At 36.1% G+C, this 27,367-nt stretch overlaps 2 protein-coding genes across 4 annotated transcripts in view; both read right to left on the bottom strand.

Annotated features, from left to right (window-relative positions):
* Positions 1-12,396, bottom strand: part of LOC106076492 (uncharacterized) — a 40,216-nt gene extending 27,820 nt beyond the window's left edge. The window contains exons 1-7 of one of the 3 annotated variants that reach the window (XM_056014477.1): positions 12,266-12,396; positions 11,844-12,152; positions 9,781-9,819; positions 7,628-7,687; positions 5,394-5,438; positions 3,221-3,415; positions 920-973 (exon numbers count right to left, since the gene is read on the bottom strand). In XM_056014477.1, coding sequence (XP_055870452.1) covers positions 920-973; positions 3,221-3,415; positions 5,394-5,438; positions 7,628-7,687; positions 9,781-9,819; positions 11,844-12,102 — 652 coding nt within the window. In that variant the 5' untranslated portion in view covers positions 12,103-12,152; positions 12,266-12,396. Of the gene's footprint in view, positions 1-919; positions 974-3,220; positions 3,416-5,393; positions 5,439-7,627; positions 7,688-9,780; positions 9,820-11,843 lie in introns of all 3 variants that reach the window. The other 2 variants (XM_056014479.1, XM_056014478.1) reach the window with 2 other exon arrangements.
* Positions 12,397-13,234: 838 nt separating this feature from the next.
* Positions 13,235-22,868, bottom strand: LOC106062633 (uncharacterized). Its single transcript, XM_056014275.1, has 4 exons — positions 22,701-22,868; positions 20,055-20,174; positions 18,099-18,277; positions 13,235-15,755 (listed from the first exon to the last, which is right to left on the bottom strand). The coding sequence occupies exons 1-4, from the start codon at positions 22,747-22,749 to the stop codon at positions 15,675-15,677; spliced, it is 429 nt and encodes a 142-aa protein (XP_055870250.1). The 5' UTR covers positions 22,750-22,868; the 3' UTR covers positions 13,235-15,674.
* Positions 22,869-27,367: the final 4,499 nt, after the last annotated feature.

The following is a 27,367-nucleotide window of genomic DNA, read 5'->3' as shown; positions in this document are numbered from 1 at the left end:
GCCAGGTCTAGTAGACTGCATCAGAAGTATTTGGGTAAGTGCACTAACATATTTGCAGGCGTTTAGAAAGAAAATATATGGAAGAAGTACATTTGATCTCCAGTCTGTCTTTTTGAAAGATGAGGGAATGGAAGAAACAGAGTGAAGGAGAGCAAGAGGGGGGAGAGAAATAAAAGAGAGAGAGACGGATTAAAGAGAGAGAGAGAAGTATATTAGAAAAAGGAAACTGGTAAGAATTTAGAAAGAAAACAAGAGAGAGAGAGAGAGAGAAATAAGAGAGAAGACAAGAGAGAGAGAGAGAGAAATGAGATATAAGACAAGAGAGAGAGAGAGAGAAATGAGATAGAAGACAAGAGAGAGAGAGAAATGAGATAGAAGACAAGAGAGAGAGAGAAATGAGATAGAAGACAAGAGAGAGAGAGAAATGAGATAGAAGACAAGAGAGGGAGAGAGAGAGAAATGAGATAGAAGACAAGAGAGAGAGAGAGAGAAATGAGATAGCAGACAAGAGAGAGAGAGAGAGAAATGAGATAGAAGACAAGAGAGAGAGAGAAAAGAAATAGAAGACAAGAGAAAGAGAGAGAAATGAGATAGAAGACAAGAGAGAGAGAAATGAGATAGAAGACAAGAGAGAGAGAAATGAGATAGAAGACAAGAGAGAAAGAGAAATGAGATAGAAGACAAGAGAGAGAGAAAGAGAAATGAGATAGAAGACAAGAGAGAGAGAGAGAGAAATGAGATAGAAGGAAAGAGAGGGGGGAATGGGAGAAAGAGAACAAGTATATAAGTAGAAAAATGTGAGGAGGAGGAGAAACGAGATATAAGAACGAAAGAGAAAGGCTGAATTAAGGTATATAAGTAGGAAAGAAATATGAGGAGGAGGAAAGAAATATGAGGAGGAGGAAAGAGATATTATTACCTCCCTCTACGACTGTCTTGTGAGTCATAGTCATCTTCTCTTCAACTTTTTCATCTATGAACAGACAATTTGACTTGATCATATTTCAACAATGAGATTCATGAAACTATCTTCTATCTTTCAATGAGATTCATGAAACTATCTTCTATCTTTCAATGAAATTCATGAAACTATCTTCTACCTTTCAATGAGATTCATGAAACTATCTTCTATCTAATGAGATTCATGAAACTATCTTCTACCTTTCAATGAGATTCATGAAACTATCTTCTATCTAATGAGATTCATGAAACTATCTTCTACCTTTCAATGAGATTCATGAAACTATCTTCTATCTTTCAATGAGATTCATGAAACTATCTTCTATCTTTCAATGGGATTCATGAAACTATCTTCTACCTTTCAATGAGATTCATGAAATTATCTTCTATCTTTCAATGAGATTCATAAAACTATCTTCTACCTTTCAATGAGATTCATGAAACTATCTTGTATCTTTCAAGTACGTATGGGACGCGGTGGCTGAGTGAAAAAACGCTCATCTTCCAAAAAAAAAAATGGGCCTCGGGTTCCAATCTCGGTAAAGACTGGGAGATTGAGCTTCCGTACTTTGAGGACGCCCCTGAGTCCACCCACCCAACTGTAATGACTTTAGCTGGTGAAAGTAAAAGACGGTTTGTCGTTGTGCTGGCCTCATGACTCTTCCGTTAATCGTCGGTGATAGAATAAGCTGAGCCTTACATCCTTCGACCGTCTAGACCGCAAGCTTTGAAAGGAGACTTTGGGGGTTTGATTACTATGTATTGTTTGGTAATTGTTTTCTTTGTTACTGAGTAGAAAATGATATAATCTTATCGAATTCGATTTCGTAAAGAAAGCTATACAAAAATATCAATTGGTAAGAAACTAGCAGTACCGACCGGCTACGCCCAGATGATTCCTAGGCAATAAATGATTTATTTTGACATGGATCCCCTTCCTTTTTTTTTCGAACTAATAATAATAACATAAAGGCGTTCATCCCCCCACCCCCAATACATCCCTCTGGCCAGCTAATTTTAACATGTTTACGTTGAATTAGAACGGCTCGATTCTCTCCCCTTAAACACTTCGCTTTGTTAAGTGGTTCGATTCTCCCCCCTTAAACACTTCGCCTTGTTAAGTGGTTCGATTCTCCCCCCTTAAACACTTCGCCTTGTTAAGTGGTTCGATTCTCCCCCCTTAAACACTTCGCCTTGTTAAGTGGTTCGATTCTCCCCCCTTAAACACTTCGCCTTGTTAAGTGGTTTGATTTACACTTTGACTATTCTTCTGCTTTAAAGCTCTTTATAAAAAAGACTTCATTGACTCTATAGAACTATTTGACCGGGGCTCTTTATATAACAAAGCTTATATTAACTCTGTCTGCGTGGTACACTTTGTGTACAAATTATTTTTAATACACCCAGTCTAGGATCAAGATGAAATTTTGCACAATCATTTCTTGTACCTGACAAAACAAGAGTCAATCAGATTGTAACATGCGCTATGTCTACCTGATTCAGGCTCTAACTTGAACTATGTCTATCTGATTCATATTGCTATCTCGACTATATCTACTGGTTCAGATGTCCAAATGGTTCGAGGCAAGCACCCCCCTTTTATGAACCATGTGACCCGAGAAAGGCTTTTATCTCGTGGCCAGGATGAGAAATTGGCTCTCACCGATCTCTCTGTCAGGAGGCCCCCGTCGACTAAGTGATTCATTTATTCACACCCGTCTTGGCATGTTGCACGTTCTTCCGAACCCCTGCATGAATTCCTCCTTTCATGTGTGGCTGGAAGCTCAAGCCCCACGTGGGGGCCATCCTTATGCCTATGCTGTCCTATCGTACCCGTGGGGGGACCATCACCACACGTATGGGCCCCCTTTGGGAAACGGGCTGATGGGGGTTTCGGACTTGTTTAGCGAGTCTTTTTTTCCATCCCGACCAGGTGTAATGTAGCCTCGCTAGAGGATACGCGTGGTAGCCCGCGGAGAGCTATGTTTGCTACCGTACTTCGCCTATCCACTTTCCTGGGCGGACGTTTCCACCGGAGGGCCAACGCTGAGGCGTCGGGAGCATTCCTCCGGCGACTATATCTACCAGACACTATGCCTACATGATCTAAGTTGTAACATGCACTGTGTGTACGTGATTCAGATTCTAACATGCTCTGTGTATACCTGATTTAAGCTGTAATCTCGACTATAGGCCTATCTACCTGACAGTGTTTGTACTATGCACTATGTCTACCTGGTACATGGTACAGAATGTATACCTTTAAGGTCCAACTTTTTGTCCTCTGCCGCTATCTTGCTTTCTACTTTCACCTTCTTCCTGGATTTCTTTTTCTCTCTGCCTTCTTCCGTACCCTTGTGCAATCCTCGCGGGTCGAAAGCCGACTTTGAAAAGCTGGACAGCAACGAGGTGGTGGAGCCCTCTTTAGCGCTCTCGTCTATAGGCTGGTCAGTTTCTTTGGGTCAGGAGTTCAGCAGTAACAAAAAAAAAATTAAAACATGAGTCCATATTTACAGAGCAGTGACATTTATAAATAAAAAAAAAATAACAGGGTTCAATTATAGATTTCTTATACATAGCCTCTCCTTCGTTGTCGAAGATGAGCACATTTCTCATATCCTATGGACTCGAAGATGAGCCCATTTCTCATAGCCTATGGACTCGAAGATGAGCCCATTTCTCATAGCCTATGGACTCGAAGATGAGCCCATTTCTCATAGCCTATGGACTCGAAGATGAGCACATTTCTCATATCCTATGGACTCGAAGATGAGCCCATTTCTCATAGCCTATGGACTCGAAGATGAGCCCATTTCTCATATCCTATGGACTCGAAGATGAGCCCATTTCTCATAGCTTATGGACTCGAAGATGAGCCCATTTCTCATAGCCTATGGACTCGAAGATGAGCCCATTTCTCATAGCTTATGGACTCGAAGATGAGCACATTTCTCATTTCCTGTGGTCTCGAAGATGAGCACATTTCTCATAGCTTATGGACTCGAAGATGAGCACATTTCTCATAGCTTATGGACTCGAAGATGAGCACATTTCTCATAGCTTATGGACTCGAAGATGAGCACATTTCTCATTTCCTGTGGTCTCGAAGATGAGCCCATTTCTCATAGCTTATGGACTCGAAGATGAGCCCATTTCTCATAGCCTATGGACTCGAAGATGAGCCCATTTCTCATAGCCTATGGACTCGAAGATGAGCACATTTCTTATAGCCTATGGACTCGAAGATGAGCACATTTCTCATAGCCTATGGACTCTAAGATGAGCACATTTCTCATAGCCTATGGACTCGAAGATGAGCACATTTCTCATAGCCTATGGACTCGAAGATGAGCCCATTTCTCATAGCCTATGGACTCGAAGATGAGCACATTTCTCATAGCCTATGGACTCGAAGATGAGCACATTTCTCATAGCCTATGGACTCGAAGATGAGCACATTTTTCATAGCCTATGGACTCGAAGATGAGCACATTTCTCATATCCTATGGACTTGAAGATGAGCACATTTCTCATAGCCTATGGACTCGAAGATGAGCACATTTCTCATAGCCTATGGACTCGAAGATGAGCCCATTTCTCATAGCCTATGGACTCGAAGATGAGCCCATTTCTCATAGCCTATGGACTCGAAGATGAGCACATTTCTCATAGCCTATGGACTCGAAGATGAGCACATTTCTCATAGCCTATGGACTCGAAGATGAGCACATTTTTCATAGCCTATGGACTCGAAGATGAGCACATTTCTCATATCCTATGGACTCGAAGATGAGCACATTTCTCATAGCCTATGGACTCGAAGATGACTGTAAAGTCAAATCCTTGCTTTCAAAAAGCCGGCCGCATGCGTGGCATGGGTAGCTTTGGTCAGTTGCAGATAGGCCTGCTTCTTCTCTCAGCTTTTTGTTGGTTCTGCGCTCTTTCCCGCTGGCCACTCTTTTTGCTAAATTTCTTAATCTATGTCTAAATGTAGGGCATAAATATACAATTGTGATGAATGGTCGCTAGAGAATCGGAAAATTTGAGGTTTTAGCTTATTATAATGTATACATAAGGCTGCATATTTATATTTTAAGATGTCTAAAGTGTTTTCTGCAAAATTGTTGAAAAATGATAACATCAAGATTTTTTTAAAAAATAAGTAAAACATGTTTAGTTCAAGTTTAGTCTGTTTCTAATGTGAATAATCTTACATTTTAATATAAGTAACAAAAACCTATATCGAAACTTTAAAATAGAATTAACACTTATTAGACAGTTCGTAATTAACTCGGAGCTAACCGCACTGTGTGACACCGATCCTAGTGATGCCACTGCCTTTGTAGTGAAGTCTGACGTAAGTAATCTAACAACAAGACAGTCCAGCGATATACTCTTTATTAGCGCTGAAATATTAAGTATCCAACATTTACCTTTTTTGATTCCCGATGTTTTGTTTGTTAATATACTTTTTTTACCTGCAGAAAAATAAAATTTAAATTAAAAACAAAACAATAAAAAACTAAAAAAAAGATTTTTTTATGCAGTGGCGGGAAGAAGACAATGGACCGGCCTTTTTCTCTTGATATATTCCGCTGACCAGACTTAAGCGAGTTATGCGAACTGTCACAGACCTCTTCTATTTTAGCAACTTTCTGTTTCGACAGTTATAATTTTTTTAAATAAAAAAGAGACATAATTTAAATTTGGTTAGAAATTCTGAATCTTGAACAGACTACGTCTCCGAATACATACGGATGAACTTCGTAAAGTTCCAGAACCGTCTTCTAAGTATGGAATTTATAAACTTTGGTTAGATATATACAAGAATTTTTTTTTCCTGGGAATAGTGGTGGGCAGTGGCGTAAAAAAAAAATAATTTAGAGGCCCGGGTGGCTTGCCCGTTGCATTTTGACATTTGACCACATGTTATGAGATAATGTACTTAATAAACATACAAGTCTAATGTGTGGAATACATGCGACATGGTCACTAATTTAGATAACAACATAAAGAGCAAGATAAAATGGCATTGGCTTTAATATTTAATGTAAAAAAAAATTGGACACTCATTTTGGGGACCCTCCTCAAGTTGGGGTGAATTTTCAAATTTAACCCCACTCCCCCCCCCAACTCTATCTACGCTACTAGGGGTGAGGATTTTTTTATTAGCCGATCCGTGTGTAGTATTCTTAGGAAACATACATCAGCTTCATAAGGAATGAATTGTCGTTTGTAAAGTGGTACAGAGTGTCTGAATATTATAATATACCTTTCGCGATAACTTTGGTTATAAATACTTTCATATCTAGTACACAGGATACACGAAAAAAAAAAGCTTTGCTATTTATGAATATGAATTTCCTTCCATGTATAAATATCTTCAATTTGCATAAAGATGTGCAGGCGAGCTTAGAGAGTACACTAGTCATTTGTTTGGACAATGTCGTCTGCTCAGTTTCTGTCAAACTTGATGCATGATAAAACATTTGGACGATTGCCTCGTTTCCGACTAATTGCATTTCATACTCTGGAGAAAAAAAAAGAACGGTTGAAAATTGGTTTTAAAAAAAAAGGGAAAACAATCATGGAAGGAAAAATTTAGAAGGAAAATGTGGCGAAAAAGTTGGAAAGAAAAAGTTGCAAAAAAAAGTTATAAGGAGAAAAGTTGACGGGAAAAGCTGGAAGGAAAAAGTTGCGAAAGAAAAATTTGGAAGCAAAAAGTTGCAAAAAAGTTGTAAGGAAAAGGATTAGTTTTTCAAAAACCATTCTAACTATTTTTCTAGAAATGTGATAGTTTATGTACATCTTTGGAAAATAAAATGACTAATATAATGGCCATACAGTGTACATTCTGATTCGAACGTTATCTTTTTTTTTTCATAATCATTTAATCATCTTACAATTAATTTTAGCTTACGTTGTTTATGCTTTTTTTTTAATCATTGAAATTGTTAATTAAGAAGAACTTCAACAACAAAAAAAAGGCGCCAATGGGAAGACAACGGCCACCCGCTCCATCAGAACTACGCCAGGTCGTCGCGAAGTGGGCGACTGCTGTCAATCAAAACAAGAACGGAGCGGTACAAAAACTCGTTCGTACCTCACTCGGTCAGACTCTATCACCGCCACTCATTGATCAGGGAACATGAAATGCATCATAAAGCAGAAATAATTTCGCCAAGAACTTTAGTTATATTATTTGTTTATTGGAGGCGCTGTGGCTGAATGGTAGAGCGCTTGACTTCCGAACAGGGAGGTGTAGGATTCAAATCCAGGTGAACACTGGAATTTTTAACTTGGGGATCTTTAGGGCGCCTCTGAATTCACCCAGTTCTAATAATAACCCATCATAAGTTAGGGAAAAGTAAAGGCGGCTGGTCGCTGTGCTGGCCACATGACACCGTGGGCTACAGAAATAGATGTTGTTAACATCATCTGCCCTGCTCACAAGGTTTCAAAAGGGAACTTGTTCATTGTTTTCTTTTGACCACTTCATGAAATGCTGGATACACAGCAGGGAAAACCACATAAAAAAAGAGATGTGTTGCGTTGATACGGGTTGATGTGTGCAGATAAGGGTTGATACTGGCCAGTATGGGCTGATACGAGTTGATACGGGTTTGCGTGAACGAGAAAGAAAAGTCTTTAAACGAAGTCCACTTACCACGTTTGGGATCTTCTTCAGACGTTGACCGCTTTCTCGTCACTGGAGGACCAAATCGAACTAGTGCAATGAAGGGAAAAAAATAGACTTCATCGATTTAGTTATAAATTCAATATCAAAAATACAAAGAAAGCGATAAAATTAGGGGGATTTTTTTTAGCTTTAACCATACCTTATCGTATGGTTAGAGCTACGGACTGTGTCCACGATGGTCTTGAGTTCAAACACTACCACCCTCCAACCCATGCCGACCAATGAGAGCACTTGTTCTTGTTGTTGTTGTTCGTGTTGTTCTTGTTCGTGTCTTTGTTGTTAGTGTCTTTGTTGTTCATGTCATTGTTGTTCGTGTCTTTGTTGTTCATGTTGTTATTGTTCGTTTCATTGTTCGTGTCTTTGTTGTTCATGTTGTTCTTGTTCGTTTCATTGTTCGTGTTGTTCTTGTTCGTGTCGTTGTTGTTCGTGTTGTTATTGTTCGTGCTGTTCTTGTTCATGTCGTTGTTGTTCGTGTTGTTATTGTTCATGTTGTTGTTGTTCGTGTTGTTATTGTTCGTGCTGTTCTTGTTCATGTCGTTGTTGTTCGTGTTGTTATTGTTCATGTTGTTGTTGTTCGTGTTGTTATTGTTCGTGCTGTTATTGTTCATGTCGTTGTTGTTCGTGTTGTTATTGTTCATGTTGTTGTTGTTCGTGTTGTTATTGTTCGTGCTGTTCTTGTTCATGTCGTTGTTGTTCGTGTTGTTATTGTTCATGTTGTTGTTGTTCGTGTTGTTATTGTTCGTGCTGTTCTTGTTCATGTCGTTGTTGTTCGTGTTGTTATTGTTCATGTTGTTGTTGTTCGTGTTGTTATTGTTCGTGCTGTTATTGTTCATGTCGTTGTTGTTCGTGTTGTTATTGTTCATGTTGTTGTTGTTCGTGTTGTTATTGTTCGTGTTGTTCTTGTTCATGTCGTTGTTGTTCGTGTTGTTATTGTTCGTGCTGTTCTTGTTCATGTCGTTGTTGTTCGTGCTGTTCTTGTTCATGTTGTTGTTGTTCGTGCTGTTCTTGTTCGTGTTGTTGTTGTTCGTGTTGTTATTGTTCGTATCATTGTTCGTGCTGTTCTTGTTCATGTCGTTGTTGTTCGTGCTGTTCTTGTTCATGTCGTTATTGTTCGTGCTGTTCTTGTTCGTGTTGTTGTTGTTCATGTTGTTGTTGTTCGTGCTGTTCTTGTTCGTGTTGTTGTTGTTCATGTTGTTCTTGTTCGTGTTGTTATTGTTCATGTTGTTATTGTTCATGTCGTTATTGTTCATGTCGTTATTGTTCATGTCGTTATTGTTCATGTCGTTATTGTTCATGTCGTTATTGTTCGTGTTGTTATTGTTCGTGTTGTTCTTGTTCATGTCGTTGTTGTTCGTGCTGTTCTTGTTCATGTCGTTGTTGTTCGTGCTGTTCTTGTTCATGTTGTTGTTGTTCGTGCTGTTCTTGTTCGTGTTGTTGTTGTTCGTGTTGTTGTTGTTCGTGTTGTTGTTGTTCGTGTTGTTGTTGTTCGTGTTGTTATTGTTCGTATCATTGTTCGTGCTGTTCTTGTTCGTGTCGTTGTTGTTCATTGTTCCCTTCTTAACCGTGGGCCACAGGTACAGTTGACCTTGACATCATCTGTTTTATAGATCACAACGTCTGTAAGCGGAACATAACTTGGAAATGCGGAAGTGAGAAAGACGCTTGACAGTACTCAACGATCAAACAGGAATAGGTGAAGGTCATGTATTAATTATGAACAATAAAGACTTCCCCCCCCCCCCAAAAAAAAAAAAAGGTTATGAAAACTAAAAACAAGAACCTCAAAGTGTCAGAATTAAACAAAACAATGCTTTAACTCTTTCTCTCCTGAATTATTTTCCATGTTCCGACGGAATTCTTCATTTTGCTCAGTAGTATTTCACTCCCCTTTTTTTTTTTTTGGATTAAGCTTCAATAACGTTTTCGTTGGTTATCACAAAATGTTTTATTTAGTAAAGAATTCAAGGGGAATGCAGGCTCTTTTTATATAAGACAAAGTCAAGTTTATAAAAATCAAACATTAATTTAATTTAATGAGCTCACATCAACGATGGTATCTTCAATTAGGAGAGAAAGAGTTAAAAAATAAAAGTTCGATCTAAGCCTTTGCTTAAACTTACTGAGCTGTGTAGGAGAGCTAGCTGCTTTTCTCACATACCCTGGGAATAGAGAACAGCGTGCAGTATACAGGAGGAGGGTAACGAAGTGTCAGGGTCAAGGTTGTTTGGATTGTATGAACAATAAACAGCATGTTTACATTTTGAGAAGCAACAGTAATTTTCCAATAGTACTAAAAAATTATATCGGAATCTTTGGGGCGCTTTTGAGTTCACCCAGCTCTACTGGGTACCTGATATTAGCTGGGAAAAGTAAAAAATCGTTTGGACGTTGTGCTGGCCCACATGACTCCCTCGTTAACTGTGGGCCACAGAAACAGATGACATTTACATTATATGCCCTATAGATGGCAAGGTTTGAAAGGGACACTTTACTTTTGCTAAAAATAGCTGAGGAAGTTAAAAATAATCATGAAGTAGTTTCATGTTCCCTTTTGGTCTATAGGTGAAGTTGATTAACATAGGAAATGTTTTGAGTTTATGGCATATCGTATGTACATTCCTTAAAGGTTACCTTCCATTTATAGTGTAAGTGCCAGATTAATTGTAGTTATCTTCCGACCACTTCGTTGTCTTTAAACAATATTTTTATTGAGAGGGTAGTCAATAAATTTCAAATATCATTTTCGGTCTATATTTGTAAGAATATTTTATTGAAGTACAGTTATATTAATTGATAATAGTGTGTGATTAATCGTTTACTTTGTATACCGGACTTCTGTTGTTTCGTTACATAATATAAACAAGATTTTCCGGCACACTTTGATTTGGATGCATAGGATTTAGTTTCAGACCAAAACGTATTAATCAGGGAACAGTGATTTTGACAGAGAGATTACTGTCATTGGAGAGTCACAACAAACACGGATGCTTTGTTCATGTTGTTCTTGTAGATACCAGGGAGTCTAGGAGTGAGCAAGTTAATGAAGTGGTCAGACAATAGGATTGTTTCTAATCAAAAGTAGATAATTTAGTGTATGTCAGATGGTATAACACTTGCCAAGCAGGTCAATGATATTGTAAGTTAAAATATCGGTGGATGTTTCAATGGATGGATGGATTAATGGATGAATTGTAAGTTAGTTAGTTATTTAGTTAGATAGATAGATAGACAGATAGATAGATAGATAGATGTTGACCAAAACCTGTTCCTTTTAGCTCACACACAGCCCGCGAGAACATTTTACACTTAGAGTACTCTCACTGTCAGCTTTTATCTCTTTCACTCAGTCTCTTAGTAAATCTCTCTCCCTCTCAACAGTCTCTCCATAGATCTCTCTCTCTCTCTCTCTCTCTCTGTCTCTAACAGTCTCTCTCTGTCTCTCGATAGGTCTCTCTCACAATCTGTTTCTTTCTTACTATCGTCTTGTATTTCTTTCTAAAGAATCCATTTTCATTTTCTTCCAAAGACATAAGTTCCTTTTTTTTTTAACCAAAAGTTTTGCACAAATATTTCTAGTATCTGACAACACAACAATCAATTTTTTTTAACAAACAAAAAAAAGGTATTTAGCCAATTAGTTAATTATCTATTGGTTATTAATTAAATAGTTTGGTATCAAACAAGGGAAAGAAGCTATACTTGACAGATGTGGTGGTACAAGTTGAACTAGTCACAGGCTTGAGAGGTCGAGTTCCATTTCAAGTAGTCAAACTTTTTTTTTAATGCATGTAAAAAGTGATCACTGCAACATTCACCCAGATACCCTCTTCTTCACCTCCCCCCCTTCCCAACAGGTCCAGATAAGTAATAGGATCAGAGCGTATTGAGAAAGCTAAAAGCATGAAATAGCGCTAAACAAACACATTCGGTAAAAATATTTCTACTCGTATAGATTTTTTATTGTTAGTGTAGAAAAGATCTATTAAAAATTGTATCACGTGACTGATCTAAACTAATTGATACAAATACACTTAATATAAGATGTGTAGTGGTTTTTTTTTTTTAAGTATTTTAGTTTTTCTGGGGGGTTTTTTGGTCTTCTTCCTGAAGTTTCTCTAAATTTAGTAATTTCAACATCCTCGTCGTAATGAAACATGGGGACCACCCTGCACTTTGAACTCACCTGTCCACGGGTTGGTCAGCACAAACTCCACCTCACTCGCAGTCGGGGAAATCAGCGCCTGTGAGATCCCAATGTTGGGCTCAAACATGGAGATCTTCTGCACCATCACCCGCTCTGTCCCCTCGATGGCGAAGTGAACACTGTGTGCGTGAGCTTCCGATTTGGTGTTTGACTTGATGGTTGGCAAGCTTGGCTCCAGGGGCATTCCCTTCGCAAGAGGCTTGGGAGAAATGTCCACGCCGTCTTCTCCTGTATTCATTCTAGATTTAATACTGACAGAGATGTACAAACTCTATAGAATCCCAGTCTCTGTGATGAAATCAAGGTATTTATTATATGCGATATTTGTGTTTAATTTTGTATTTATTGTTTTTTGCTGTCAATATATACGTATTCTATATAGATCTAGACTTGATATTTACGGGTAAATTATATTCTTTCTCAACGTAGATGGCTATGATGGTAAGTAGTTGAGATGTATCCCATAGATCATGAGATTCAATAGACCAGCTGATGTTTATTCTGAGACTTGATGTTGAGAAAGAAAGAAAGACGTGTTCATCTCCTGTGTTGAAATCAGTTTTGTTCAGTACATAGTCTAAGATGAAATGGGTGCGCAGAATCGTGGCTTTAGACATTTGCTTTACACGCTTAATAAGCCTCGACATTTCTCATTACCTCTTAATAAAGATTATTATTTTATTAGTATTATGTGAAAAAAACAAACTAATAATCATTCTAGCACTGACAAGGTCGCAGGTCTGCAGCAGTGCTGCCCTTTTAACAAATTCTTTCTTCTTTAGTGAGAATAGAATGGGTTGCCTGAATCAGCCAGTAAAACCAACGAATTGGCATGACTAGATTGACGTGGGAGGCGCAGTGGTTAAGCAGTAAAGCGCTTGGCTTCTGAACCAGAGACCGGGGTTTGAATCCTGCTGAAGACTGGGATTTTTAATTTCGGGATCTTCGGGCGCCTCTGAGTCCACCCAGCTCTAATGGGTACCTGACATTAGAAAAGTAAAGGCGGTTGGTCATTGTGTTGGCCACATGACACCCCCAGATAACCGTAGGCCACAAAATCATCTGCCCTATAGACCACAAGGTCTGAAAGGGGAACTATACTTTTTACAACCCAACTTGTGACTGCAGTTGTGATAGGTCTCTTTTGTCACATTAGAAGTTGAAAGGTGAAAAGATCATAAAATCTTGAATGCCACAGATAGTCATTAATACTGCATGATGAGCATTGTAATAGACAATTTATCCAATGATTGTTCATAAATACAAGACAGACATCACTTTGAATTCACCATTACTTCTTAGAAAGCCTACCACTACATTGACAACTGCATCAACAGCCAACAACAACACAAATTATAACAACACTCATGCAATTTTCAACTTTTTATTAATGTACTTAAAAATTTTGCTGCTCAAAGTGAATGACATATATACAAGAGAGGAAATTATTTTTTTTAACAGTTTATTTATGTCAATTCCTTAGAAATAATATGTATACAATTAGACAAAAAAAAGTCTTCATTCTTTAATTTCTTTCTACCATTGATAACATATACATTGGTCTGCTTTAGGATGAGAAATGTTGGCTATCTACAATCTCATTATTTATTATTGTATATGAGTTATACAAAGTGAAAGTAATAGGACAATACAATATATAAGAAAAATAAAAACATGTCAAGGTTTCAATTCTTTACTAATCAAAACCATTTGATTTTTTGTAGAGATTCTAATTAAAATTAATGCAACTAAGAGCTTTTGAATTTAAAAAGAAAGCAACCAACACAGAGGACAGAAAATACTATTTGTTCCCTTCCTTTGTTCCTTTAAGAAGTAAGGATGTTTGTTTTTACAGGTTTGTAGGCTAGTCCTTCATGAAAGGGGACAGAGTATGAACCTGGGCCCACAGTGATGGCTAAACGACAGTCTAGTGTGCATAAGACATGACCATGCAGCCAGGATGTATACAACAAAGTTGTTGCAATGGTTCTAAGCCAGTCCTTCTAAAAATCCAGCAGGTTCCTCGAGCTAGATAGGTTCAACAGAATATCCAGTCATATCAATAAAAATATTTTGTTTAACCCTATAATTACAGAGAATAAAAATTGCTCCTAACATATTGTGCTCAAGTCACTATAAAAGTGCTACACAACCTTTCTTCAACCAAAGGGTCATTGATTTCACAATTACCACAAAAAAAACAAAAAAAAATCGCAAGAATCCAGAAGTATCAACCCTCTATGGTTTCTTCATGCACCATGGATAAAAGATTTGGGGGCCAGATAGGGAATGATTTCGGTCTTCACTGCACCATCCCCGCTTCCCAGAAGAATATTTTCTAGATTGACCCTATCACTAGTTTGATCCCATCCTATCTTTAATTCAAAGATAACAGTAATCTTATCAAGTGATTGCTACTGTCCAAAGTTTATGACTGCGCCGTCAATCAAAGCAGTCAGATTCAGGTGATTTCTGGATCTTCAATAGTGACAGAGAGCCAACTCACACTCCCCAATTTTACTTTTTTTTTTAAACTACAACACAGCAAAAAATCGAATGAATCTAAAAAAAAAAAAAATGCTTTGTTCAAGTTAATGATAAATATTTTTTTTTAAATATAGATATACAAAAACAAAAAGGAATAAATGTAGATTTGTAAAAATAATTAAAAACCGTTGTATAACAAGGTTCAACATCAAGGTTGAAACGGTTTAACTTTAATACATGAAAACATCTTTTTAAAAATCTATGCTGACATTATCCTGCAGGCATTTTGTAACATATATCATAATCTTAAGTTTTCAATCAATATAACATATTTTTCGTTTGGCAATTTTGTATTTTTTAATGAACTAACTAAATGAAACACAAATATCATCATCTTGTTAAATTAATGACAAATGTTATGACACATAGCTTGCCATCATCGTTCTAGTTTCATAGCTTTTAATATTTTAATATGCATACATAAATTTTCTTTATATTATTCACAAAAATTGTGTATAAATTACAATATTAAAATAGTTATATCTTGACAGTGAGCATGGCTCTATACCGGCATGTTAAAAAATCTAATATGGAATGTTAGAGTTTACTACAATAAATGTTATTTTATCTTGGGAATGGCTTCTATTATTCATTGCCTAATATGACAAAGAAAATTACAGAAAATGGAATGTTACAGTAGACCTTTTAAAAAACTCAGAGAGAAGAAATATTCAACCTTTAGTCAATAATGTAAACATGATAAAAATACAGGAATCATAAATCCTGATAAGTTCCACAGAAAGTTTATGTACAAAAAATCTATTTACAAATGACAACAAAATTCAGACTGTCATTGGAATGGGCTCAACAATTCCATTTTGTTACTTCAAAGACCTGATAAACTTATTGTCAAGAAACACCTTAACCTACTGAGTTACATGACATGACTTCATTTCCATTGAGCTTTACAAGGCCACACACAGAAAAAGATATTTTTCTATGTTATTAACTATATGCACCTTCTGAAAAAACATATGAACAGGTCCTTTAGAGCTGCAGTAAGTTTAACCAAATAGAAGTGCAGGCAACAGAAAGCGACCTTAGATAACCCACTCACCATGCATTGCATTCTTTCAGACGATATTTCGCGATAACAAGTATGAGCTTGGAGTCAAATGACATCACACATCAAACAGAACACAAAGTATACAGCAGCAGTTGTTATTTTTGGTTCAGATACACAGCAGGCACATCATTTCACCTACACACATGACACGCACTACCGACAGATACAAGACACAAACAGTTTCAAATAGAACAGTTTTATCGCAACTGGGAAATCAAAACAGCAACCAAGGACGCTACTAGTAAGATGAAACTGGGAATGACAGACGTTGAGCCAAGCTGTCGAGAAGAAAAAAAAAAAGTAAATCATTGTCAATATCAATAATATCGAAAGGTAACTACTACAAAAAGTGTAACTTATATGGTGCTTTTGAATAATGGGCAAAGCTAATTAACTTTTAATTATCTTTTTATATATTTTTAATTTTGGATGTTCATTCCGAAAATGAGGATCATTACGTCCAAGCCCCTACTTCATACAGGATAGTAGGCTATGGACATGGCAAAGGTTTGAACACAGGACCTTACACCAAGACAACAGACCAGAATGCATATCACATAACCTAGCAACCACCCATATCTCAAAAAATGAATATTTCAACACAAGAACCAATAGTCCAGTGAACACCATTAGAAATTCAAACTGTAAAGAATAGATACCAATTTGTGGCTTGATCTAATGGTTTCATTAAGCCAAAAACAAAAAAAAAAAAAAAGTTAAATTGTATTTACAAGATTTAATGTGTATATTATCAAAAAAAAAAAAATCCAACCTTTAAGTAGCAAAATATTCATTGCTTCATGTACTGGTAGTTTTGTTTTTGAATGCCAAATATTGTTTTTTTTTTTTTATATAAATTTGTTGCACTCTAAATTATAAATAGATCATTTCTTATTTTCCAAAGGAGTAAAGATTTAAATGCTGACTGCTACCTTCTAAATTGTTCAGCTGCCTCACATCTAAACCTCAAAAGAATTTCAAGCCGACCTATTACAGGTCAATGTTGTGCTAAGAGCATATATATATATTCTAACAATAAACCATGGAATTATTCATGTATTAAATACACTGAAAAAGAAACTAATTCCAAAACACATTCAGTATCCAGACTAGTTTGAACACATTCTCGAGATGAACAATGAAAACTAGTTAATAGAAAGGATGATAAACGATGTAATACACATTTACGACTGGGGCATGGTGACTGAGTTATAAACCAGTTGGCTTCCGAACCCAAGTGTTTTGGGTTCAAATTCTGGTGAAGACTGGGATTTTGAATTTCAAAATTTTTAGGACATACCTATATCCATCTAATTCTATTGAGCTCCTGATATTATTTGTGGAAAGTAAAGGAGGTTGGTCATTGTACTGGCCACATGACACCCTAGTTCATCATTGGCCAAAGAAACATGATTTTTACATCTGCTTCAAAGATTGCAAAGGCTTGAAATAGGAACCTTTACTTTTATTTTACAATCACCCCTATGCTAAAGAAAATAGCATTACGAACTCATAAATAAATGTTAAACTTATGAGAGCCTAAAGTAGCATATTCTTGAGCACCTAACCTCCATTTGATTAATGAACAAGTAGTTTTGTACAAATCAATTCCTACTTTAATTTCTGATCTGGTGTGGATTAGAATGGATATGGATCAAATCGGATCAGGCCTGGATATGGATCAAATCTGATCAGGTCTGGATATGGATCAAATCTGATCTAATCAAACGAATATTCACATTTGACTAGTGTTAACACCTTTAGTTAAATCACTAAATTTAGAAAGCCTTCAGGACAGAAGACTTAAAAGTAAAGTAGCAATTATAAATAAAACACTGAGCCATAATCTTTAAATATAAAAACAAAATCTAATAAAATACTTAGAAAGACACAAAAATAAAGGCACATTCCTCATCCCATATGCTAGGACAAATTTGTACAAATACTCCTTCTTCCCTAGTGCTATTAGAGCATGGAATGGGTTGCCTGAGCTAGCCAGGAAAACCAGTGACTTGGCAGAATTTAAGTCATTGGTTAATATGCATGACGCATGGGACATCAAACCCTCTACATTTATGTTATTCTCTGCCAGTTTTTGAAATGTCTGGTCTTCATAACTCCCAACCTTTTGAAAAGCATGACAAGATGTAGGTTAATAGTAGGAAAGAAAGGCAAACTCTGTAGTGACCTTTTTATCATTATTTTGTGAATTATTAATTGCATTTCATTTTGATATCAATATGTAATTTTTTTTAACTTGTTCAGTGAAATTCATTTGGCTTTTATAATTAATAAAATAAATGTTACTATTAAACTGCAGTTTCATGGAAAGTTACAGGGAATATTTTATAATGTTTATGTTTTAGAGATTGTTGATTCTATTCAATATTAAATTTGTAATGCACAAACTTGTAAACTGTCAACGTGCTCAGTTCTCTATTTCCCCTCTGCTCTTCTACTGGACTTATGACTCTCTATTCCAACATGACTGGTTTCTCTTTACCCCGCTGAGCCTAACTACAGAACTTCATAGACTTTTTACAAATTTTGGCTCAAGTATAACATACAAAAAAAAAACCTGTAAGGAACAATCTTAAATTAGTTCTAAGATATAGACTTACAGTGACATAAAAGTTACAGCGGTCACCACCGCAGCATTCGTAACACTCCCAGTCCCTGTACCAGTCCCTCATGCACCTGATGCCCACTTCCCTCTGCATGTTGGCGCAGTACGTAGAGGTGTGGCAGGCCTTGTGGACATAGAACATCTTCTCACTGCGAGGTGTCCAGAAGTCTGGCGCTGTAAAGACATATCAAAATGTATTGAAACGCATGTAGTAAAGGAAGAGAATAAAAAGATTTATTTTAAAATCAAAGGCTATCTTTTTTTTTTGGAGAAGACGGTAAAATAAAGTTGCCCTTTCAGACCTTGCGATTTATAAGGCAGACGATGTTGAGGTCATCTGTTTCTTTGGTTAATTATTAATAAGCAGGGTGTCGTGACCAGCACAAAGACCAACCGCCTTTATTTTGACACAACAAATAATGTGTTTCTCAATTTAGAGGAATAAAAGTGTTGTTGTTTTTTCTGTACATTTTTTTTATAAAGTTTTTAAATAATTAAAATTGTTTCCCCCTATTAATTCAAAGTTTAAGAAGTTAGCTCAATTGAAAGCAGTTTAATTATACAAATAAAATTATTTACACAAATACTACTAATTTAATACAAGTATATAATATAGAAATGCAAACTGTATGAAACATAGTTAATTAATAGAATTCTTTTATTTTCCTAGGTCAATCTAGTCAACATGTTAAACTATGACTTAAACCTTGCCAAGTCATTTGTTTTCCTGGCTGACTCAGGAAACCCATTCCATGCTCAAATAGAACTAGGGAAGAAGGACAATAATCCAATTTGGACTTTAGTTAATCAACCTTTTATTGTGTCCCATAGATTGAAGTAAGTTTTTAAGTATTTATTGGTTATAAAATCTGGGATTGGTTGTCAGGCTGATGGGAAACCTGCTTGCCTACCTATTTAACTCTTTCTCTCCGTAATTATTTTCCCCGTTCCAATGGAGTCATTCATTTAGCTCATTTGTATTTCACTTATTAAACTTCAACAACTTTTTTGTATGTAATCAGGAAATGCTACATCAGGTATATAATTATAGAAGAATACATGTTCTTCTGATACTGCACAAATTAAAGTTAATAAACCCAAAAACTAATTTAATTTAATGGCGTCAAATCAACGTTGGTATCGTCAATTAGGAGTGAAAGTAGCTCAAAGCCCAAATCTCATCTCAAGCAGAGTTGTGTTTCCTGAGATGCAAGATGGAAACTTTCTCAACATACCCCCCCCCCCTTAAAGGGTTCACAAAAGAGATACAACAAAGGCCTATGGCATGAAAGATGCCCTATTCAAAAATGATTCAAAAACAAAAATCCAAGCAATAACCATACAGGCCATAGAAACATAAGACATCATATGCTTTATAGATCACAAGGTTTGAAAGGATTACTTTTTATATAAATTTTAATCTATTTAAAAATTGTAAAAAAGCTGTCAATATTTTTATATTCTAAGACTCATTAATCTATGCCACAAGGTAATGGAAAATTCTAATTCAGTTTAATATGTTACTGAGCTTAGCCCAGCCATACCAAAAATAAATTTACTTCTGAAACTTGTTTTTTAACTTAGTAAAATTTAAAATGCATTCCTATACCTTGCTACCAAACATATCAGCTACTGAATAGAGAGATATTATTAAGAGACATAATTATTCAATGATACAAGACAAAAACTTTTCCTCAATAATTAAAGATAGATCCAATCCTTGTCTGTTAAGATTTAATGATTTTACACTGATAATTCATAAACAAACAAAAATTTATTTTTTTTTTGCCGAAACTGGTACAACAGGATACAGTTACACATTTTTTAAACATACTTTATATATATATATATATATATATATATATAATGTAAACTTTATACTGAAAATGAACCTATTTAGACCCAAATTAAACCCTAACCATAAAAAAAAAAAAGAAAATATAATAATCACCTCTCCATTCTATATGGGTCAGGCACGTGTCTTGGCTCTCCTCACACTGTACTGTCGTCTTCACACATTTGTCTTTATTATCAGGCTGATCAGCGCAGACATAACACTCCAAAGCCAATCCTATAAAAGTCCATCAAATAATATAGATTGTGAGGATGAAATTAGAGTATAACCTTTAGCTACTAACCAAGAATTATTCACTTTGATTATTTAAGACACGCAATTACATTTAAACTGGTCATTTTTTCCCCTATGTCCTAAAAATAAGGCTTGAGGCAGTAATTTATTAGACCCGTGATGCAAAACTACAGCCACATGGACCAGATCTGGCCCGCAATATGGTGCTATTTTGCCAACAAAAGCATTGACAAAAAGTGTAGAAATTTTTGTACAATTTTATCTATAAAAAAAAATTTTTTCATGTGTATGTGAGATACTCTAATATATGGTGTTTTAATTATAATCAAATTTACTTGTAACTATGTTAAAAGTTAGCACGTTTCAAATAAATTCTCAAAGTATTTATATTTATTGGTCAAGAGAGTAGATCTTACCAGACTTGAACTAGATCTAGTTAACTAAGAGAAAGCTGAAGTTGGGTCTCTTAACTTATAGTAGCTTAGATTGATGATTTTTTTAGCTGAGATATTTAATTAGCAGATGTTCTTAGCAGGATATCGAGAGAGAAGTCTGTCCAGTTTTTCTTTGGACAACCCTTTCTTTGTGCTCCCTTGACTGAACCTTGAACAATGACTTTGGCCAGTGAGTCATGTCTTACAATATGACCAAACCAGCTCAGCTTTTGTCTCTTCACAGTATTGAGGTTCTTCCTTTTAGCCAGCAAGAGAGCTGATATTACTCATCCAGAGTGTCCACAGTTTGCGCATGGCAGCGGATGTTAAGCTTAAACAAGTTTTTATCTCTTGTATTGATATCCCATCTCTTATTATGTTTGACCCTTATTATTATTATTATATTAAAACGAAACAACTTCTAATGTTTGTACTATCACCACCACAAACTAGTATTTTTTTAAATCTTTTCAGCATTGATTTCCATGCCAACTGCTCTAGCTGCAGCATCCCAGTTTTGAAATATCTTGTACCTGGTCTGCATTTTCTCCAAAGAAGTCTATATATATATATATATCATTTGCGAACCTGAGATTGGAAGTAGGCCACCCATTTATGGTCAAGCTAGAAGACCCACCACCAAGATCAGGTTCTTTAACACCATTGTTAAGCCAATATTACTTTATGGAGCAGAGATCTGGCCAGACAAGATCTTGAATGAGGAACTGTGGTAAAGAACGAAGCAGCAGCCCATTGAAGTAGATACTCTTCAGAGACGCTGGAGATGGATAGGTCACACCCTTTGCAAGCCTGCACCCAACATAACAAGGCAAGCCCAAACCTGGATCCCCCAAGGAAAGAGGAAGAGGGGACAGCCCAGGAATAAATAGCACTGCAATTTAGAAGGAGATGGGCAAGACGTGGGGACAGTTGAAGAGACTCGCCCAGAACCAAACTGCCTGGAGGAAGCTGGTTGGTGGCCTACGCCCCATAAGGGACAACATGCAGAAATAAGATGATGAAGTAAATCCTTCAAGAATTTCCATCAAAATATGTTCCAGAAATAAGTTAAAAAGAGCTGGAGAAAGAATGCATCCTCGCCCCAGCGCTATTGGTGTCCTAAAACTTTCACCGCTTTTGGTTGTTCTGAAATACTGATCTATTCATATTTTGATATAGACAGAGCTTTGATAATATTATTTTATCTTATATGACGTTACATTAATGTTTTTATCTATGTTGCCATCATGCCAAACACAGTCAAAAGTTTAAAAGTCTATGAAGTTTTGTACTAGTTTCTTTTGGCGTGAAGGCATTTTATTTAACAGAGTGATGCTAAATATTTGTTCAAAAGTGCTTTGACTGATCTGAATCCTGCCTCAGTGCCTGTCCTACAGAAAGAATCTCTTGAGTCTCTTAAGAATTATTCTTAGCATTATCTTGCTTGGGTGACTAATCAAGACTTATTGTACTATAGTTTTGACACTGTCTCAAGTTACATTTCTTAGGCAAATATACATTTATATGTATAGATTATAGATCTAGATTTTTAAAAAATATTTTTAAAATAAGTCTTTAATCTTTATTGACTTAACTTTAAATGAATAATTTATGTCGTAGATTGTAGACCTAGAATATAATTGTTTAATTATAACTCGATTCTAGATAAATCTAAAATTTCTAGAGATATTTTATAACTTTTTTAATGTGGGTTTGTTTTGCATAGAAATAATTTTTATAAAAATAATTAGATTAAAAAGTAATTTTTAAAAAATTAATATTTTTAATTCAAATTGTATAGATTTCACTTTCTTTTAAAATTTTTAAATCAATATATTTAAAAATTAACAATCACAAGTGTTAAGATGTCTTTATACTTTATTTAAAGAGAGAGACTTTAAACTAGATTACTAGATCTAGGTAACATAGTCTCTGTTTTATATAATAAAGATCCATTAGATCTCTACAGGTAAAACACAATATGGCGGAAGACATTTTCAGCGGGCACTTCCTGAAACTTTACTGCAATATTGTTAGCAAGTCTATTGGCAAACATAGGCATAAATAAACTTACCCGACCCAAAAAGGCACATAAGAACTAAAAATATAGAATATAGCTCCATCGTGAAGCTGCGGCATGTGAATTACTAAACGTTTTTCTTTAGATATAAATAATAGTTTCAGGTCAGAAAGCCATGGCTTCCGATAAAAGACAACAAGAAGGGACGCCACTACGGTTTATTTTGGTATTACAGGTAAGACTTCCGGGTATATGAGTTACCTCCTCTGACTGGGGATCATCTATTTAAGAGATAGCAGAAACAAAGCTTATCAATAGAGCGGAATTTTTTTTTTATTGTTGATTTATCGTGAATTATTGAAACACTAGTATCGTCTTAATGTTATCAATGTTGACTGCTTATTTGTTTTATATAAAATAGAGCCATTAGTATCAACTCCTTTTTGGTTTATGGACCTACATCAGGCATGATCAGGGCCTATCTGAGGGGGTTCCACGACAATTCGTTCACTGACATTTCGTTCACCGACAAATCGTTCACGACTTTTCGTTCACGCGACTATTCGTTCACCAGACATTTCGTTCACCAGACTATTCGTTAACGCGACATATCGCTCACGGACTATTCGCTCACAGACAACTTGTTCACCGACAACTTGTTCACCGACAGTTGGTTCACGACAAATCGTTCACGCGACTAATCGTTCACGAACAATTCGTTCACAGACAAATTGTTCACAGACAAATCGTTCACTGGATATTTCCAAAAACAAAACAATTGCTAGAGATCGAACCTGATCCGAAATTCTGTGTTAATTTTTTGTTTGTTTGTTGTTAATATTTTGTTAACGAGGACAGTTTGTAATAAAAAATTATACTTAAAAGAAAAAAGAGATCTTACAAGCAAGCTGAAACATTTAAATGGGCCCTCACTTTACTATAGGTAACATTTTTACTTTCAACATGTAGGCCTTCTTTTACACTCATGTCCATTATGTGGTCTTGTTCGACCTACCCATATTTGCTTATCTTCTTAATAGCGGTCCAGATGTTTAATTAACATACCCATTTTATTGATATCTTATTAACAAAAACAAATCTTATCTTATATAATACAGACGTTTCTTCAAAAAAGAAGATGATTACGTCCTACGCGTCATGCATTCTGCCAAGTCACTGGTTTTCCTGGCTAGCTCAGACACATGAGTATTTTTTCCACAATCCTTTCAGTGTTTTTACGAGAGATAATTTAGATTTTTAACAATGGTACTAGATTTGGTACAATATATGGTTTCACTGTTCAACTCTGAACGTCACATACTAGATACAGATCTAAGGTTAATACTTATCAATTAAGACATCTAAGAAAAAAAAAACTAATTACATATAGAACACTAGGAAATATTTTGGTTCCCTATCAAAAAATTATAATTTATCGCAATACAACAAAAAAATGTTTCAATAAATTTGTTATTGAAGTCCAAGCAATCAAATTAGTCTACCAATGGGTGGTCACATATAGAAACAAGTTAACTAAAATAAAAATAAAATAAAACTTCTTTTAAACTTGATGGAAAGTACTATACTAGTGTCTAGTAGATATTTTCAATGTTAACAGATTGAACATGTGTATAGGCAATGTCCAATAAAGTTGTATGACTTCCAGAGGAGCCAGTCTGTCTAGCACTCCACTAGGTGTTAACTAGAGTATCCAGATGAATGGGTAGATTCCCGGTAGATGAAAAAAAGAAGGGGGTGTAAATGTATATTAAAGGTGAAAGTAAAAATTTTTCATTTTTCAGCTAGCTTGTAAGATCTTTTTTTTATATTTTTTTTTATTTTAAGTATAATTTTTACCACATTCTGTCCTCATTAACAAAATATTAACAACAACAACGAAATTAAATAAACTCGGATTTGACCTGATCTCTAGAAATTTTTTGCATTTGGAATTAATAGCTACAAAAGTTTTAATGTAAATAAATTAAACACGCGACGAGAATATATAATATTAACAATATGTTACTATACAGCGAACGATTTGTCTGTGAACAATTTGTCCGTGCCGTGAACGAATAGTCGCGTGAACGATTTGTCGCGTGAACGATTTGTCGTGAACCAACTGTAGGTGAACAAGTTGTCGGTGAACAAGTTGTCTGTGAGCGAATAGTCCGTGAGCGAATAGTCGCGTGAACGAATAGTCTGGTGAACGAAATGTCTGGTGAACGAATAGTCGCGTGAACGAAAAGTCGTGAACGATTTGTCGGTGAACGAAATGTCAGTGAACGAATTGTCGTGTCCCCGTAGATAGGCAAATTAGGTAATTAAGACGCATATGGCCTCGCCTCGGAAAGAACTCTAAATATTTTTTTAAGAGAAGAAATTTCGAGATTTGACTCCTGTGTTACTATTGGAGACTAGCTCCTATCACACAACTTGTTCTTAAAGAACATCGATTAGACTTCAGTTTTCGGGACCGCGGGAGAGAAGATAGGCCTTTATGATATTATAAGTGCGAAGCGACAAGCCAGTCAAGTTTCCTGACTGAATCCGTCTTTGACAGTCTAAGCAACTATTTGGTTATTGCAAGTGTTCTGATTCTCCTCCGAAATTAATAAGCTATATAGTTACTTAAACTTACTCTCCGACTGCAGCGAGCTTAGCAGAAATTACTATTAGGCCTATCGCCTATCTAGTTTGTTGGTTTTTCATGCCAAATGTTTCGTAATCATAAAGTACGTTTATTAACTTTAGAAGGCGAAATCTTTCACACAGAACAATTACAATACAGTGTGTAATCAGTGAAAGGCTAATAGTACAGTACCTACGTAAGGTACTATGTTTAGGCGTACAGCGTTAGAGGCGGACAAGCCCATAAGCGTAATGTGGTACGGTATATATAGGCTCAGGACCCCATCATATGACACTCGCCCAGGGCCCCGCGCTCTTCTAAGCCGCTTTTGATTGGAGTATATTACGGTTTTTAAATATATTGTGTAATTTTATTTTTTCGCTGTTTATTTTTTATCGTTCTATTTCGTTTGGGGCCCACCAAATTCACTTTCAATAGGGCATCCAATTCTCTAAGTCGGGCTCTGCATACATAGTGTCCACTTAGTCTAGTGGTCAGACTACTTGGCATACAACAATCAAGCCCAAACAACGTCCTGCGGGTCGTATCCTGCCCGTGATATCCGGTCCTATCAAACTCTAACCACACTCGTATGATGTAGCCTCAGAGTTTTAGTTCCATTCAACTCGACGATTATCTTTAGTGATACCTCTGTGGCTAGTGTTTTAGAAATGTATGCGACCCCAAGGACGACAAGTTATCTAATTTTGTGAAAAAAATAAATATTTTTTAGTTTCTCTTTATTAAATGTAACATATTATTAATTTTGAATGTATGGATAAGGTTAATAATTATTATTAAAAAAATATAAGTGTACGCTAAATGAATATATGGAGAGCTGATGTCCCGTGTTCGAATCCTGGTGAAGACTCTCGGTAGATCACTTAGGGCGCGATTTTGAGTTTGTGTTTCCACGGGATTTCCACACAAACTGTCTTTGTAACCTTGTTTGTTTTGTTTTTTACTTTCGAGATCTTTTATACCCTGAAATTGATTCTTTATGGAGCTAGTAAAAGGACAATAGACAGTAGCGTTTATAGGAGTTAACTAAAATAACAATATACCCCATTGTTATATCAACCGAGGGAATAATAACAACTGACCTCATAGATACCTTCAAGGCTCTTAACATTCCTAGGAAGATTCTCATTGCCTCTCAGAGGGTGGTACCGTTGCAGACACTGATAAGGGGACTACAATGAATTGTGTTTCTCTTTAACGAAACTCGACCCTGGCAGTGCCAGAAAAATGAAAACTCATTCGTTCTTAATATAATAATGATCTCAATTATCCGTGAGGAAATTTGTTTTACAATTGTGCGTTACGTCCATCAAGACGGCACGCGCTGATTGTCTGTAAGGAACGTACAAGGTTTAGTTGTTTTTTTTTTTTAAGTAAAAGTTCCCCTTTCAGACCTTATGGTCTATAGGGCAGATAATGTAAAGGTCATCTGTTTCTGTGGTCTACGGTTTACGAGGGTGTCATGTGGCCAGCACAACGACCAACCGCCTTTACTTTTCCCCAACTAATGCCAGGTACCCATTAGAGCTGGGTGGACTCAGGGGCGCCAAAGGATCCCGAAATTAAAATTCCCTAGTCTTCACCAGGATTCGAACCCGGGACCCCCGGTTCAGAGGCCAAGCGCTTTACCGTTCGGCCACCGCGCCTTCTTAGTTGTTTTTTTTAAACAAAACTTATATCAACGCACTCTGTCTGTCTGTCTGTCTGTCTGTCCGTGTTGTGAAAAGTTTGAACACGTTTTATTTTCTGCCCTTTCCTATTCTCGGATCAAATTAAAACTTTGCACAATGGACCTCATCCACCAATCGTAAACAAACAAAATTTAGTCACGTGATCATATTGATAAAACATCGAAAAAAAATGTCACGTGATAGCCACTGTGTATTAAACTTAGATCGTATTTGTATAGAAGAGATAGAGAATCACGTGGCTAAGTGTTGTTTGTTTACGGTTGGTGAATGAGGTCCATTCTTATTGAAACTGACAAGACATGAATCATTATTTAATTAATTGTTTGGTGATTAATTATTTTGTTTTGACTTGTTTCGTTCTCCCACTTCCCGTTCTC

The sequence above is a fragment of the Biomphalaria glabrata genome, chromosome 16 (genome assembly GCF_947242115.1).
Source record: "Biomphalaria glabrata chromosome 16, xgBioGlab47.1, whole genome shotgun sequence".
Taxonomy (NCBI): Eukaryota; Metazoa; Mollusca; class Gastropoda; family Planorbidae; genus Biomphalaria; species Biomphalaria glabrata.
The sequence above is the reverse complement of the archived record's forward strand: the minus strand, read 5'-3'. Positions and strand labels throughout refer to the sequence as shown.

Excerpts from the sequence above, each read along its gene's own strand:
- LOC106062633 (XM_056014275.1), bottom strand. The coding sequence starts at position 22,749 with ATGGAGCTATATTCTATATTTTTAGTTCTTATGTGCCTTTTTGGGTCG. Across the intron at positions 20,175-22,700 it reads TATGTGCCTTTTTGGGTCGG|GATTGGCTTTGGAGTGTTAT; the intron begins GTAAGTTTATTT and ends GGACTTTTATAG. Across the intron at positions 18,278-20,054 it reads GACCCATATAGAATGGAGAG|CGCCAGACTTCTGGACACCT; the intron begins GTGATTATTATA and ends ATGTCTTTACAG.